The following is a 16,766-nucleotide window of genomic DNA, read 5'->3' as shown; positions in this document are numbered from 1 at the left end:
GCCCGCTGCACTCTGACCAAACAAGCCAAGCCCGCTGTCGCCGCGGCGATGCCCCCCTAGTAGCCACACAGGACAGGGTAGAACTGCCCCCAGGGTAGCCCCTGAGGCTGTGATTTCTACACAAGCGGCTGCCACACCTTCCTTGTGCAGACCTGCGGTGACCTGGGGCTGCCAACATGGTGGTTCGTAGTGGACCTCTTGAAACTGCAGCACACGGGCACCCTGGCAGTGCAAACCAAACCCCGTGCCACTGCCTGGCTCCAGCTATGAGTGGCCTGGCGGAGGGTCATGCTCCGTTTTACAGGGGCAGATAGCTTCGTGGCCGCCCTTCGAGTTGGCAGCCCTTGGTGCCAGCAGCGCTTTCAGTAATGCATACTCCGTGCCAGGCACTGTTTCCAGTACTCTGCACCTGTGCGTGCACGTTTAATTGTCCGGCAGTTTTAGGTAGGTGTTATTAACCCCATTTGCTAGATGAGGCAATGAGGCTCGGGGTGGCACACAAACACAGCTAGTGTGTGAGGGGTACAGTAGCGTTAGAGCGCCTGGTCTTAGCGAGCTCTAGGTTCCCATGGGACACTCCTAGCAGTCTGCGGTCACCCTGGCCTCCCAGAGACCCCCTTGTACTTGGGGAGCTGGGGAAGGTGGGGGCATTTGGTGCAGGGGGGGAGTCTTGAGGACTAGGCATGCATAACTCTGGGACACAGGGTGCCCTGGGTCAGCCCTGAGGGCAGGGAGAGCGAGGAAAGGCGTGATGAGTGAGAAGGAGCTCGTGTCCTGCACCAGGACCCAGCAGGATCTGGAGAAGGCCACGACAAAATTCCAGGAGTATTACAGCCGGCTGTGTGAGGAGGTGGCCACGCGGGAGCAGAATGACCAGAAGATGCTCGCTGACCTGGACGACCTGAACAAAACCAAGAAGTACCTGGAGGAGCGGCTGATTGAGTTGCTCAGGTGGCTAAGGGGTCTGAGGTGGCCGGGGTTTCCCACCTCTGGGGTTTTTCTTTGGTGCGCACACGGCCTTTGAAAGCTGGGTGTCCCCCAGAGACACAGGCGCCGTGCCCCTTGCCCTGTGCTTCAGCAGCTCAGCTTAAGGGCCTAGGCCTTGGTGAGCACATAACTATGGGGCACATGGTGCCTATAGCTGCCTCCTGCTGGGAAGGGCAGCGGTGCTAGGAAGTCTCTGCACGACACGTCTGGTCCCCAAGGCAGATACAGGTGCCGTTGACCCTCTCTTGGAAGCCTCACGCCCCTGTCCCTCCCTGGGACTGCTCCCCCAGGGATTAGTTGTAACTAGACTAGTTATCCTCGGAATCTAAAGGTGGTCCCATGGTGCGGGGGGACGGACAGGGACACACGTGTGCCTGTAGCCCCCAGCCTTCATGACAACACGTTGAGCTGTCACTCAGTACCTTGTTGCTGTGGACAGAGCCCTTACTGTGCGTCTGCTTCCATGGGCCCTGCAGGGGCGCATCAGCACGTGGGGCGGCGTAGACCCCAGGGTGGAGTGGGAGAGCTTTCCTCCGCAGGGTGGAGAGATTTTGCATCGGTAGTTTGCAGTGAGTCACGGCCGTTCCGCTCATCTCACGGATTCCTTCCCCTGTGGTCCCACCATGGTCGCCCCAGGGACAAAGATGCTCTCTGGCAGAAGTCTGACGCCCTGGAATTCCAACAGAAGCTCAGCGCCGAGGAGCGGTGGCTCGGGGACACCGAGGCCAGCCACTGTCTGGACTGCAAGCGGGAGTTCAGCTGGATGGTACGGCGCCACCACTGCAGGTCAGCGGGCAGCACCCAGGGTTCCTGACACCCTGCCATCCCCCTTCAGGGGAAGGGACCTCACAGGACTTGCAGGGCTCGGCAAGGGTGCACTGGAGAGTTTAATCAAGAGGTGAAGGGAAGAGCTGAGGGGGACACCTCCCCGCAAAGAGCCACGAAGCACACAGGCCAGCAACCCATGGTCCTTCGCTCAACCTGAAGGTTCCAGAGGGGGCGTGCTTCATTGACACACCCAGGCCTGGCACAGGCCTTGCTAGGCCCGAGGAAGGGAGGCAAAGTGAAGCTTGGGTTGAGGCAGGGCGCAGGTGGCCGGCCCCGCCAGTGAGGGTTGTGGTCTCCCTCTGTGGCCATAGCACAGAGGCCACGCCTGCATTGGTGTGCCGGGGAAGTTGGGCTCAGCCACACACTGCTGCTTCCTGCCTCCAAGGACATTAGCAGATAAAATAAAATGGTCCGCTCGTCTCAACAGCATGGGAGCGCCTTACTTCTACACTTGACAGGGGAGCAGAGGCAGGCCCGACGAGGGCCCTGTGGCGTCCACACCCCAGCACCCAGCTCCATTCTGGTCGCAGCCCACTTGAGTCTCACAGCCCTCTTGTGTTGCGTCATTCCCAGGGTGTGTGGCCGCATCTTCTGTTACTACTGCTGCAACAACTACGTCCTGTCCAAGCACAGCGGCAAGAAGGAGCGCTGCTGCCGGGCCTGCTTCCAGAGACTCAGCGAGGGCCCCGGCTCTCCTGACAGCAGCAGCTCGGGCAACAGCCAGGAAGAGCCCAGCCCCACGATGCCGACCGCCGAGCCTGGGCACCAGCTCACCAGAGGCCAAGGTCAGGCTCTTGCAGCTGTCTGTAGTGTACACCCCAGCTCCCGATGGTTAGCTTCAGTCACTTTTCCATACTGGGGCACGAAATTGGGGTACGAATCAGGGTACCCACAACTGGAGACTGGTGCAATTAGGATGGCATGAGACATGAGAAAGGAATAGTCCCGTGGCATGCTTCAGTGGCATTTCGGCTGAGCTCCGTGTACTCCTTAACTTAGGTATCCCCACTGGGAGCTGCTGTCACCCAGAGTCTCGACCCTGGTATCCAGCCTGCTCTCTCCCAGAGGAACCCAACACCAGAAGTGTGTGCAGCATCTTCCCCACTCCCCTTGCAGGTCACTCTTAATTGACCAAGGAGGATGGATGTGCGCTCCTGTGTGCCCACTTGCTTGGCCCAGTCAAGGAAGCGGGACTTGGCTCCTGCGCTGCTGCTCTGAGCACAGCCTAGCTAGCCGCCGGTCAGCCAGGCTGCTCGCTTGGCTGCAGAGCTGAGGCGGCAGAGGTAGACTTGGGCCTCACAGGCCTCCATGAACTGTCCCTGGGGACGCCTCTGGCTTCTGCCTGGCTTCCGGCCAGCTGGCTTTTTGGGATCCTGTCTTGCTGACCGAGGGGTCATCACGCCCGTTGCTTTTTCAGTGGACATGGAGAACTGACTGTGCTGTGCTTGGCGGTGTCTGTTTATCGGCTAAGTCTTCAGATCTTTTGTCCTTTTCTTTAAGTTTTGAGATCTATTTATTATGGTTGCAAGTTTGGGGGTTTTTTTTGTTTTTTTTTAATCAGACATTTTTTCTGAATCGATAGACACTCTGCCCATCCCCACCCCCCAGAAAGGAGGTGGGTCTTTTGAAGAACATATGTTGATTTTGGTTAGTGCGATGGATCCGTTTCTTCCTCTGTGGGTCAGTTGGTTTTCCTGTTGGCGTCGTATGTCTCTGCCTAAACCCTCCTATTTTCTCACAAACAGCTTACAGCCTCTGCGCGGGCACTGAGGCCTCTGCGCGGGCACTGAGGCCTCTAACGTGCGGACGGGTGAGGCGAGTAGGGCTTGTTTCCTGCCAGGGCTTGAAAGCATTCTTCTTCCAGCCAGACCAACTGGGTTTTGTTGTTTGTTAATAACAACTTCTTCTTGTGAGTCAGTGGCAAGTTTCCCGGGGAGACCAATGGTCCTCAGACCTCTCTCTGTGCTGCCCGTTGTCTGTCTTTTCCTGCCCATCGCTCTCCTGCTGGGCATTGTCTTCCCTCCCCCCGTCCAGCCTCCAGCCGGGGCTTCCCCTTGGCCACCCATCTGTCGTGTCTGTTCTGCTGTCCACACGCCTGTCTTCGGCCAGCGCCACGCTCTGGTGGTCACTGTAGATGTGCAGGAGACCTTACAGATAGACTGAGCCCTCCAGCTTGGTTCCTGGGCAAGGTTTAGCTACTCCACGGGCCCTTCCTCCTCCATCCGTAGAAATGATAGAATCTGGCATTTTCTTTCTTTTTTTTAGAAAAAAAAAAACATTTTATTAGGGGCTCATACAACTCTTATCACAATCCATACATACATACATCAATTGTGTAAAGCACATCTAAGCATTCTTTGCCCTCATCATTTTCAAAGCATTTGCTCTCCACTTAAGCTCTTTGCATCAGGTCCTCTTTTTTTCCCCTCCCTCCCCGCTCCCTCCTCCCTCATGAATCCGGCATTTTCTGTGAAAGGGCCCTGTGAGGTTTTGATTGTGATTTCATTGGATAGCACTTTGAGTCCTTGTCCCCACTTCCCTGCCCTCCTTTGCCTCTGCTCCCCACTCTGCCAGGTTCCGGGGTGTGGCTGCATTCATGGAGAGAAGCCAACCCTGACCCCCATTTCTGCTGCTCAAGTCCTTAAGACGGGGCAAAGCGCTGCCTGCCCTCAGTCCCGTCCAGGGCCCGCTGTGAGCGGGTAGCTCCCATGAACTGTGTGAAGCAGCTGGGAACCCTCGCTACTGACTCACCACCACTGGGGTCCCAGTGACGACGGGACTGGCTCTGTGCCAGAGCCTCTGGTTTTGATTTTTGAAACTTCCTGCTTCCTCAGTTCTTGTATGTGTTAGGTTTGCGGGTGTTTTCCATGACATGTGCAGGAGGGGACTAGGGTGGCAACCGACCACATGGGGCACCCACACAGCTGGTGTCCTGTCTGCAGCCAGTCCTGACCCTCAGTGGATTGGGGTGATGTCAGATCAGGCAGGATGCTGCTTTCATGGAGGCACAAAGGAGAGCGGCCCGTGTGTCTCACGGAGCGTGGAGTCAAGGCAGCGGAGGTGTGTCCTTGTTCGTTAGGCTCTTTGTTGATGTGCCTCTCCTTCTAAGTGAGGGTCCTCAGACACATGCCAAGACCTCTGTGAGCCCCCTTGCCTTTGAGAGGTTAAGCTATGTGAAGCCACGCATCGGTTTCATGCGTTCGGTCCCTGAGTCTGCCTTTCGGTGTGAACCAGCAGCCACCATTCTCCCATGTGGCCAGACTAGCTTTCAGTTGGGTGCAGATTACTGAGTGTCCCCGTGGATTGCTCCCTCTCCCGCACACACTCCGGGGCTCCTCCCCAGCCCATGCATAACACCCTGTGTGTGTGTCTCTTCTCTCCTGCTCCCACTCATGCGAACGCAGACTGCAGGCCTCCCGACGATGCCGTGTTTGACATCATCACCGACGAGGAGCTTTGCCAGATTCAGGAGTCGGGCTCTTCCTTGCCTGAGACGCCCACTGAAGCCGGTGCTCTGGACCCAAGCCTGGGTGAACAGTGAGTAATGTGTCCTCCGTTCAGTCACTGCCGCGTCAATAGACCGAGAAATCCAGACTGGCGGCAGGCCTGGCTGTTGGTGCTAAAGGGAGGGGGTCCTCGGACGGGACTTGGGACACCCACCCTTGTGCAGGACCAGTGCTGAGCCCCGCCACACACTTTGCGGGCTGCATCAGTGGTCTCCCGGCCGACAGAAACCCCAGGGGGCCGGAGCCGCCCTGCCCTGGTTTGGCCGTGCTCAGAGCAGCGTGGCGCACCTTGCCAATGCCGTTCGTCTCCAGGAACCACCAGACAGGCGTGGTAACGGGGCCGGAAGAAAGGATGCTGGGATTTAGTCCGGTTGTCTTGGATAGAGGTGTTCTACAAGAATTCACTTTGGCTCCAGCTAAGCCTTGCCCCCAAACCCCAAGTTCTAAAAGCAGAGGTATATGTGTGTGGGCACGCATGCGTGGCTGAGTGGACAGCGAGAGAGAACTAGCTAGAGGTTTGCTGCCCTGGCACGCCAGGCTCCCTGACTGCACTGCAGCCGGCACGGTCGTTTCACGATGTTGCGCGACCCTGGCGCTGCCCTGTGCTCAGGCACGGAGAGCCCTTCCTGCAGCACCTGGTCCCGTCGGTCGTGTCCCCCGCTGGCTTCCTCGGTTTTCAGGTGCCTTTGTTTTCCATCCAGGCTCTTGAGGACAGCCCTGCAAGGACTGTTTTTTAAAAAAGAGAGAAACGGCACGAAGTGCCACCCTATCAAGAGGCCGGTGGCCATGGGGGACCCGGCCCCCCATCCTCCCACCTGAGGGGTTTCCTGATGCTCCCGCTCACAGCGCAGAGCGGGGCCAGGACTAGTCTGCTGCTGGTGCCCAGGATTTCCGCTGGGTGGGTGGGAGACTTGCATTCTGGATCTTCACTGAAGCGCCAGCAAAGCAGACGTTAGGCCAAGTGTGTCTCTTCACAGCTTCCCTGCTCTGGCTAGAGTGTGACTAAAACCACCATGCCATAGCCTCCTGAAAGCCAGCCGCACACAGTTACTTCCGAGCCTGTCCCCCTTCTTCTGGAAGGGCCTCCTCGACACTGTGGGCCTCGTGCGTGCTCAGTTCCATAAACACTTGAATGCAAACTGCCTGGCATCACCTGGCAACTCCTCATGACTCAGCTCCCAGCCAGGTAGGTGGTCAGGTGAGCAGGACCCGGAGCCTCCAGGCTGGAAGGACAGACTGCCTTTGGCTGCCAAGTGTCTCACCTCCTGGCCACCTCATGCAGCCTGCACAAGAAGTGACCACTGCAGCCCCTGGTTCCCTCAGTTCCTGCCTTCCCTTTTCCCAGAATTTCCCACTAGCAACGAAAACAGAAGGCCCTCTGACCACTGACAACAAATGTGTTCTCAGCCACAGGAAATTAGGAACCACCCCAGGGAAGGGAAACTGCCAGGCTGCAAGCCCCGGCTCCAAGGTGGACCAGGGACCGGTGGGTAGGGGAGCCCACAGTCCCTCTAGCCTTATGGGGGAAGGGATAGGGAGCGACACCCCCACCCCCACCCCAGTCAGGCAGCCTGCATCACCGGGCATCTTTTAAAAAGATGAGAAAACTCCGAGCCCCCTTGGTGGCTTGGTCTTACATGTAAGCCCCCTTCCCAAAGCCCATGACTCCCAAGAAGGAATCGGAGATTCGAAGCCCTAGGTTTGTCAGGATCCTGAGAGGGTCGGAACGCCCATCCAAGGCCACTGGAGGCCACATGCCACTGAGTGGACAGCTTGGAAGTAGTGTTTCTGAAAGAAAGCCATGGTAAGCGTTGGCCTTGCGCGGTGTCAAGGAGTGGAAGCGTTGTCCTGGGTCTGCATACAGAGAGGAAGTCGAGGAACGCCAGGTCTCAGGCTTTAGATTCTGAAGCCAGTAGATGTTCACCTCCTGGTGGCTGGGTGACCTTAAACTTGCCGCAGAGCCGTGGTTCTCAACCTTCCTAATGCCGAGACCCTTTCATACAGTTGTGGTGACAGCCCCTCCCCCCCAACCATAAAATTATTTTCGTTGCTACTTCATCACTGTCATTTTGCTACTGTTATGAATGAATCATCATGTAAATATCTGACTGCAGAAGGTAGTCTCATTGTTACAAATCGAACTAAATGAAAACATAGTGATTCTTCACAAAAGCAGTATGTAATTATGTATTGTGAAGTATTTCTAATGACAAATCAATGGAATTTTGTTTTGAAGCATGGTGTAGCGTGGTACTTCACACCAGGTACTCGTAGGTGGGCGCATCTGGATTCGGGTGGACCCGCCTGGAGACAGATAGAGGAGTGGTGTCTCGGTTCCTAAGACCATCGGAAAAAAATGTGTTTCCGATGGTCTTAGGCGACCCTTGTGAAAAGGTCGGTCAACCCCAAAAGGGGTTGAGAACCAACCACTGTCCCTGAGAGCCCCTTGCCAGCCACTGCCTCGGCTGGTGTTCTGTGGAGAGAGCGTGAGGGGTGGGGGAGGGGACGGCTGTGGTTTTCTTGTTAGCGGCCAGGAGATTGACACCTTGCAGCAGAGACAAAACTAGGACAGGATATGGTGAGGATGGTCTGGTTGGCAGGCACCTGGCAGCGGGTTGTCTGCACAGACTGCTCTGAGGCCGACATTGGGGGGGGGGGGCGAGTGCTGCACAGGGCCGTGCGGGCCCCCATCTCTGCTGTGAGCTTCGGCAGGTATCCACCAGCTCCCAGAACCAGTCTCCTCAGAAGGGTGGGCAGTGCGGCCCACCCGCATTCCAAACAGACTGTGTGTCAGGAAGGATAGATGGGTACCTGGGAGCCCCTGCAGAGGAGGCAGCGATGGCACGACACCCCACCCTGCCCCCGACGGCCCTGCTCCAGGCTTTTCTCACCTGTGGCCGCCGCCTCCATCCACCGAGAACCCCGGGGGGGCCCTGTTCCGCTGCCTGTGGCTCTAGCTCTTGGGAGCCTGTTGGGGCAGCAGGGACTGTATACCCACAGCCCGTCTGGCCTTTCAGAATGCTGCCCACATCCCAGTGCAGTCTTGTCTGCCCTGTGTGTGTGAGCTGAGGGCCAAGTCAGGAGAGAACACGGTCTGAGGGTGAGAGTCGGCTTCAGTGTTGGGGTGGAGTCTGTGCAGATGGTGCCTGTGCCTATTGGTGTGAGTCAGGCAAAGTCCAGACAGCAAAGCGCTCTGGCCCGCGAGGCGAGGTACTGTGTTGGGCCAGGGTTGCGTGGCAGTAGACGTGTCTACCTGGTGGGGGGCGGCTCGGGAGGATACCAGCTCTCCTCAAGTGCAGCTGGGTTCCAGGCAGAGTGGGATGGTGAATGACAGGTGAGGGTGGAGGGGTCAGAAACGCTGCTGTTGAGGTGGGGTGGGGGCTGCGGGTGCACAGAGGCAAAAAGCGTAGGGAGCCTGCAGAGACGCAGACGTCGGCCTGGTGGGGCAGGCCCCAGGAGAGACTGGATCTCCAGAATCCCTCACCTGGCAGGGACCTAGTGGCAGGAAACCTGGAGGTCTCAGCCTCTGCCTCTCTATTGCCATCGCAAGCTGAGTTCACAGTGCACACTGTTTCCATAAGAATGGGGAGCGGGGGATGTCATGCACACAGTGAAATGGGGCTGGGTAACCTGCCCAGGGGCACACACAGATCAAGTGTCTGGGTGGCAGTGCCCTGGTCTCCTTCGGCCCCAGGAGAGGGGCCCACTTCATTGGTTGATGAAGCTCTCGGTGGTCCCTGTGGATGGAGGGACCCAGCCCTGGTGGCACACTGAGTTAAGCATTGGGCTGCTCACCACGTGCTCGGCAGGCTGTGTGCTCCCCCAGAGATGTACAGCCTCAGAACCCCGTGGGGGTGGTTCTGCTCTGCCCTGTTGTCGGGCTCCCAGGGGTCAGAGTTGACTTGTTTGCTTTGCTTGTGGTGGCGTGGTGGGTAGGATTGGGTGAGCCCTGCGAGGCCCCCTCAGCTCGGCTGGACCAGGGTGCATGTCACTGGAGCCTAAACCAGCCTTCCCTTGCCCAGTGGCCCCCAGGGAACGAGATAGAGGCCGTCCTCTATAAGTGAGAATAGTACTGCTCACAGGCACGCACTGCCACAGACACAGACACCCCGTGGGCATCATCTTGGCAGCGGCTCGCACCGCCCGGAGAGGTGGACTCTGCCATTGAGGAGCGGAGGCGGGAAGACTTGCCCAGGGTCTTACCGACGAGATTCCACTCCGGTTTGCCCAAGCCCCAAAACTCAGCAATAAGCCACTCTAAGTCACGGAGCCCCCTCCCTGTCAGGCTGCTGTCAGGGCAATCTCCCTCTTTCCGTGAGTGAGTTTGCGGTGCAGGAGCCCCAAAACACTGCCAGTATCTAGCGAGCACGTTTAGAAGTCTGACATTTGAGACCACCACATCCTGTGACCACATTCTAGGTCAGAAGCGCAGGCACTGCAGTTTGGACTGGAGGCTGGCAGCCACGGTGCAGGAGCCGGGTTGTCATCGCTGATGCTGCGGCCCAGCTCTTTCCTGGACAGCAGGACCCCGAACGCTGACCAGCCCTGCTCGGGCCCTGCGTGCTGGGCTCACAGGGAGCGAGTTTCGGGGTTCCCTGCATCACAAAATAGAATGAATGCACGTAGGGATAAAAGCCATTTGGACACCATACAAGGGCTTTATTTCTTGTCATGAAAACCGCACGCTGTTTGTGTGTGTGTGTTGGGGTGGGGAGGGGAGGGGAGGGGCAAGCATGGGGTCATTCTGTTCTTAAGTGAGCAAACCAGAGTCCCTGTCAGAAAGGAGGCACACAGACTCAGACTGTGTAACTTGTGCATCGTTTCAGGCGCTCCAGGGCCCCCAGGACTTGTCGGTCACTCCTTTGATGGGGCCCACAACCGTCCCCCACTGCTAGTCCTTCCTGAAGTAGACAGCTTGAGGCTCTCCCTTTGTAAAGGTCAGACCTACCTCTCAAGGAGGCAAGGCCTGAGGTGGGAGCTGCCTGGAGCAGCTCCTGTTTGCACGGCTGCTCTGAGCTCCCTCGCGGGGGCCCAGACTGTCACCCCCCCCCCCCCCATTGGTTGCCCTGCTGACTGTGTGCTGCATCCTAGTGCAGGAGAAGTTGAGCTCTTCAAAGCCATGTGTTCTTGCCCTTATTGACAGCATTCATGGGGCTAGTGGTAGGAAATAGAGTCCTTCAAAGCAGGAGGGGAGAAGCGAGGAAGCAGTCCAAGCAGCTCACGGCGAGTGCTTGCTCCCCCTGAGAACGCAGAGCCTGCCCCGGCTCTCCCAGAGGACCCCTCCACACGTCTGCATTCCGGAGCCACCTCTGCGCGCCCCGGCACGGCCTACAGTTGGAACATGCTGGTGGCCTCCACGTTGTGGGAGGCAGAACTCATCTTGGACGTCTCCTCAGACTTCCACTGACTTGAGAAGCCCCGGTAAGGGAGGCAGCCGGCGTCTTTGATGAGCCTCCAGAAATTCTTCCGGAACTTGAGGCCGACAAAGGCGTAGAGCATAGGGTTCAGGCAGGCCCGCAGGTAGGCGATGGCCTCGGTCACGACGACGGCGTACTGGAAGCTGGTCATGGCGTGGTACTCCCAGCGCGTGCTGCGGACCAGCTTCACCAGGTTGAAGGGCACCTGCGTCAGCAGGAACACGCCCACCACCAGGAAGATGATCTTCAGAGACTTGTGCTTCTGGAAGCCGCGTGCGTGAAGCAGCGTCTTGATGATGACGGAGTAGCAGACGGCCATGGCGAGCAGGGGCAGGAAGAAGCCCAGGGTCAGCTGGGTGGCCAGGACCACTGTGGGGATCTCGTTGTTATGGTAACTACAGATGGCCTTGTCGAGAGATGAGACGTTGCCATAGATGATCTGCGGCAGGGACACCAGCAGGGAGGTCACCCAGATGGCCAGGCAGATGACCTTGCCCCAGAACATCCGCTTGGCCTGCTGGTTGTGAGCTTTGGTGGCCTGCACCACCGCGATGAAGCGGTCCGTGGTGATGCAGGTGAGGGTGAGCATGGACGTGTAGAAGTTGAGCGTGTAGACCCCCAGCAGGATTTTACACGTGTACTTGCCGAAGATCCACTCATGGATGCTTGCGTAGGTCCAGAAGGGCAGAGTGCAGACAAAGACCAGGTCAGCCAGGGGCAGGCTCATCAGGAACACGTCTGTGACGCTCTTCAGCTTCTGGTAGAAGATGTAGACGGCCAGCACCAGGGAGTTCCCCACCAGGCCACAGGTGAAGACCACCAGGTACATGGAGGGCACGAAGAGCCCCTTGAACCGCAGGAATTGATCATGCTCCTGTCTGCTGTCATTGACAGTGCTGAAAAACCCAGGGTCCACGTACTCTTCGTCCATGGTACCTGTTCTGATGAGCACCTGCCGGTCGGAATGCAGGGGATTTATTTAGGACTGAGGCCGGCACTCCCAGACTTCCCCACCGTCCCATTGGCCACCTTTAGGTAGTGGGGATCTCTTAAACCCACCCCCATCCCCAGCCCACCGGAGTGTTGGAAAGTAGCTAGGATGAGGGCTTCTTCATTATTAGCTCATTCATCTGGGTGACCTCATAACTGAAAACACACGCTCGCTCTCTCTTTCACATCTGGGTGACCTCACATAACTGAAAACACGCTCGCTCTCTCTTTCACATCTGGGTGACCTCATAACTGAATGCTCTCTCTCTGCCGGCCACTTAGCAAACATAGGCTCCTTTTGGAAAAGCAACGAAGACGCTCTTTGAACTGGAAGGTTCTGTCTACACACACACACACACACATGTCTCATGGCCATTGCCCACCCTTCCTGTGTTCCATTTCCCCTGAACTGCAATTGGAACAAGCCACCCTGCCCAGGGGCTCATGGAGACTGGGGAGTGTTTAGGGAATGACCCATCTTCTCTGCTTGGGTGGGCTGGTCCATCTCTGAATGCCCCCTCAGTGACCTGGATTTTAAAAGGCAATTTGCACAGATTAAACAAGGCGGAGAAAAGCCTAGGGCTCCCCAGCACTGGCCGAGCCGGCTTCGTGGCCAGCCAAGCGGGCACTTCTCCTTGGACCCCAACCCCAAATGACCTTTCATCCGACACAGCCAATCGCATCCCACTGATGGACCTCATGTCCTGCGACTTGGTCTTCAGGAACACTCTTGCTGCTTTTGTGGCCCATGGGACACCCAGTGCCCACCCACCTTTTCCACCTCCAGGATTCAGGGCAAGCCATTTAGCCCACTTCATGTGGTAGGCGCCCATATTGCTGTGAACTTGCAGAAACCGCTCTCAGCTCCCCCACCCCGTGCCAGAGACCTGGGGACGCGCCCCCCACTACATCAAAATCTGCGTTAGCTGTAGAAACACCGCTTCCATTGCTTTAGAATGCCTTCCATTACGGCCATTCATGTGCTTTCACTAGCCACGAAAATTCAAAGCAGAGAATGATTCCGTATCGAGGGGGACAGTGCTCTAACTTTCGTAAGTTGTATGTTGGGAAGCCCTGACTGGACTGCGGCTCCCATGCCTGCACGGCTACGGAGAAGTGGGCCGCCAGCCTTGCACCAAGTCTTCTCGCAAAGCCGGGCTTGCCTGCGACTCTTGGGATTGGTCAGAGGAAAATCATGGCTTTCTGTGGCCTTTCACTCTTCCCCGTGACTCTGCTGAGGGCCCTAGACTGGCTTGGGGGATACTCCACAACACCTCAAAACGTCCTGCGAAGAGCAGGAGTGGGCAGAACACCTGCAACATTTAGTAAAGTCAAACTATTGATTGGCCAGACGAGGCCATGTGAGTGTCCCCCCTGCTGCAGTCAGCCTTTGCTGGGTTCAGAACTCCTCTCCCCTCCCTCCCTCTGCCTCCTCCCCCTTCACGCCCTCTCCCTCCTCTGCAGCGGGACAGTGCCTGTGCTTGCGTCCTGAGAGTGGTGCCCAGCTCACCACCGTCGCTCGGCCCACCCTGCCTTCAAGCTCTCCTGTTGGCTGGGAACTCGCACCGACGAGCAGTTGCAGTGTCCTCCGAGGACCTAGTCTTGACTGCTGCTGAGACCTCATGTCTTCACAGCAGCTTGGAATTGGGCGGGTAGAATATTAAAACTTCCCTTCCCAAGAAGTAGTCAACCCTTTCTATTATGTAGCCAAAGTATAACAGTTGGCTTGGGGACCAGGCAGGAGGTGACATGTTCAACTTTGGAAAAACCCTACATGAGCATGTGAAGCCATTTCCCATCCAGGCGTAAGACCGCCTGGCTGAGCTCTGAGGGGAGCGAGTGGTTTGGGGCTAGTTATTTACATCCATCCATGCACTTGTCTGGAACCGCGCAACCACTGCGTCACTGCAAAGTAACCCGGTGGCAGAAAGCTCAGAAGTTGGGCATAACTCTTTACCTTTTTCTCCCTCTCACTAAAGCTTCGGGACAAGGAGTCCCTTGATCCAGCTGCCACTACTGATGGGCCCTTGTTTAAAAATCCCTGAAAAGGTGTACAATTTAGGCTCTACTCTCTAGACCCAACTTTATCAGCAACTCACCTCTGACTGGTGGAATTCTGGGTGGCTCCCCCATCCCCAACTGTCTATTTTCATAGTTTCCAGTTTTTCTGGTGGTCTCCTGATGTCCACTCAGAGAAGCAAATAACCAATAACCCAAGGTGGCAGGTTGTCCTAAAACCACGGACACAGAAAGGGCAGGAGCCAGGGGTCCTTTGAAGGCAAGCAGGCAGCGTAGCTGCAGATGCCTCAGCCAGCACTGCCCTCCACTGACCTGCACTTGCTGTGCTGCTGGAGCGCCCTGGCCAGCAGCCTCACAGAACCAGCCCTCAGAGCAGCCTTGCCCTGCGGCCGAGCCACTGTCAGGACTCTGAACCCCTTCCCTTGAAGGTCGAGGAAGCCGTCACTCACCAGTAGTGAACTCTGCAGGTCTGTCCCAGAGACAGTGGGGCTCACAGCAGCTTGGGCGGCCTCTCTGCCTCTCTGTGTTGTGGCTGTTTCCGCTGCAGGCTTTCAGAGCCGTGGGTTGGTTATCCTAAGAGACCCACCCCCCACCTCCTCCCTTGCAGATCAGAATCTCTGACCATCCTTTACCCACACTGAAGCGGGGGTGCTGACATCCTTTGCAGCACCTGGGTCCTTGGCTGGTGCTCATTCTTCCGTGATCTCAGAGGGGTTTTCTCTGGAAGCCTGAAGAGGGGCAGGGGAGCGCCTGTCTGTGGGAGAGCCCTGAGGATGGATGGGGGCCCATTAGTGCCACCAAGTCCTTTTCATCTCCTAGTGACCCTCGGACAAAGTAGCACTGCCCCCAGAGGGTGTCTGTCCTTAGGGGAAATGTTTATGGCAGCAGTTCTCAACCCTTTCACAGGGGCTGCCCGATTCATAACAGTAGCAAAATTAAAGTTATAAAGTAACAAAGGAAATCATGGTATGATTGTGGTCACCACAACATGGGGAACAAACTGTATTAAAGGGTCGCGGCATGAGGCAGGTTGAAAACCACGGGTTTATGGGGACAAAGTGCCAGGCCTTTTCTCCAGCTGAGCCACTGGATGGGATTGAACTGTCAGCCTTACATTTCACAGCCACGAGTCTAACCGTGGTGCTTCCCGGGCTGCTAGGTGGTGGTAACAAAAGAAGCCAAGCTCACTGCACTGAGTGGTTTCTGACCCACAGCCACCGTGTGGGAGAGAGGGGAGCTTGCGGCCCCGTGTGTTCCCAAGGCTGTCCTTGAGAGGAGTAGAAAGCCTCACTGCTCTCTCTCGTGATGGTATCCATACATCAAAGGCGTTTCCTTCCCTTGGGTCTCCTTGCAACTGTTTATTGAGGTGTGTGTGAGCATGTGTGCACGCACAGGTAAACACACCTGGCTGCTGCTGGCCCTTCCTGGCAGCCCTGCACGCTAGTTCCTATCCCCACTTTACACAAGGACACTTGGAGGACCACAGCCAAGTTCAGCCTCATGTTCACGCAGCGAGTCCTCCCAGGACATAGACCCAGGCCTCTGCCATTGTCAGATGGAGTCTACCAGAGGGAAAGGGCAGCCAGACTGCCTGGTGTCTGCTGTAGGCATTGCTCACCCACCCTCTGCATCCTGGCTGGAACCGTCTAGTACCCTATGGACTGACATGCCTGGGAAGGTGAATGCCCTCCCACCCCCCTTATCTTCTTGCTCCCAGATTGTTGAGAAATCTTGCTGGAAGACAGGGATTGAGTCACATTCCCACTACCTTCATTGGACTCTACAGAGGACACCCAGTAGTGGCTAAGACTCCCATCACGCCATCCCCAGAGTAGCTGCTCTCTGGCCTCTCTTCTCTAACCCCACACCCCAACCCAGCCTGCTGCCCACCTGAGGAGGCTGGGGTGCTCTGCCCTCTTGGCTCCCCAGACCTGTGAGGCTCTTCCTAAGGGATGGCCCTTGTGGGAGAGCCCCCCGCTGGGAGTCCTACAAGCTAGGCACCGTCACTGCGGCCTGCCCTTTCCAGTGAGGGAACAGAGCAGGGTGGGTCAGTCAGCCCCTCACTCCCAGCCAGTGCCCATCACTCCCTGCTCTAATCCCATGTTGGGCAGTGCTCACAGTGCCTGTGAGCCCACCTGTTTCTCTAGTGACCCCTCCAGCCACTGGTACAAACGAGGGAGGCACGCCCTGAGGGCGGGCATTGTGTGGCTGCCTCCGGACAGATGTCGGGAAGGGTTGGCAGGTCAAATACTGACGGGGAGGCGGGCCAGGGCAGGGATGTGTCTGAAAAAACGTGGGGTCAGCCAGACATTCTGGAATCTGCATCTTAGAAATAAGTCTGGAATATTTCTAATAAGTCTGGAATATTCCAATAAGATGGTATTTTTTAATTGCCCCGAGGGTCCGCCCTGCATGCTGTGGGGTAGTGCACGAGTCAGTGCTAGGGCAGGGCGGGCCTTTCTTGCTGGATCCGCCTAGTGTCAGCCCTCTCAGCCAGTAGAGCATTCTCTCCATGAGGGGAAGCGGAGAGCTGGGCCTGCTGCCCTTCACGCGTCTGTCCGCCTGTCAGAGAGGACGGGTGGCATGCCTGCTCTGCAGTACTCCTTCACGCGTCTGTCCGTCTGTCAGAGAGGACGGGTGGCATGCCTGCTCTGCAGTACTCACTGCGTGTTTTCTTACTAGACTTGGAAGAACGGAAGGGAAGGAGCAGACGGCCTGGCCACAGGCCTGTCTAGGAAGTCAGACAGCACTGACCAGCTCGCCTTTCCTCAGGACCTGGTGTCCTAGACTCCGAGCCATTAGGATGTGAGTCCCAGGCCCCAGGGGGTGCTGGAGGGGGGCTGGGGCACGGGGCAGGGAGTCAGCAGCTCCTGGTCTGTACGAAGGTCAACTCACCAAATAGCCAGTGCGCAGCAGGAGCTTGCTCAATGGAGCCCTGGGTGCTGGTCACAAGGCCAGGCATGTTAGTGCCCGTAGTTGCCCAAGTCCATGCCCACTCACGAGGAGCCTGCCAGTAGAA

At 57.2% G+C, this 16,766-nt stretch overlaps 2 protein-coding genes across 3 annotated transcripts in view; one reads left to right on the top strand and one right to left on the bottom strand.

The window, feature by feature from the left end:
• FYCO1 (FYVE and coiled-coil domain autophagy adaptor 1) overlaps positions 1-16,766 on the top strand; it is a 63,274-nt gene that overhangs the window by 32,327 nt on the left and 14,181 nt on the right. The window contains exons 11-15 of one of the 2 annotated variants that reach the window (XM_075547232.1): positions 784-951; positions 1,624-1,773; positions 2,389-2,600; positions 5,220-5,352; positions 16,430-16,552. In XM_075547232.1, coding sequence (XP_075403347.1) covers positions 784-951; positions 1,624-1,773; positions 2,389-2,600; positions 5,220-5,352; positions 16,430-16,552 — 786 coding nt within the window. The remainder of the gene's footprint in view (positions 1-783; positions 952-1,623; positions 1,774-2,388; positions 2,601-5,219; positions 5,353-16,429; positions 16,553-16,766) is intronic. The other variant, XM_075547233.1, reaches the window with a different exon arrangement.
• Positions 10,650-11,669, bottom strand: CXCR6 (C-X-C motif chemokine receptor 6). The gene has a single exon (XM_075548966.1). The coding sequence runs from the start codon at positions 11,667-11,669 to the stop codon at positions 10,650-10,652; it is 1,020 nt and encodes a 339-aa protein (XP_075405081.1).

The sequence above is a fragment of the Tenrec ecaudatus genome, chromosome 4 (genome assembly GCF_050624435.1).
Source record: "Tenrec ecaudatus isolate mTenEca1 chromosome 4, mTenEca1.hap1, whole genome shotgun sequence".
Taxonomy (NCBI): Eukaryota; Metazoa; Chordata; class Mammalia; order Afrosoricida; family Tenrecidae; genus Tenrec; species Tenrec ecaudatus.
The sequence above is the reverse complement of the archived record's forward strand: the minus strand, read 5'-3'. Positions and strand labels throughout refer to the sequence as shown.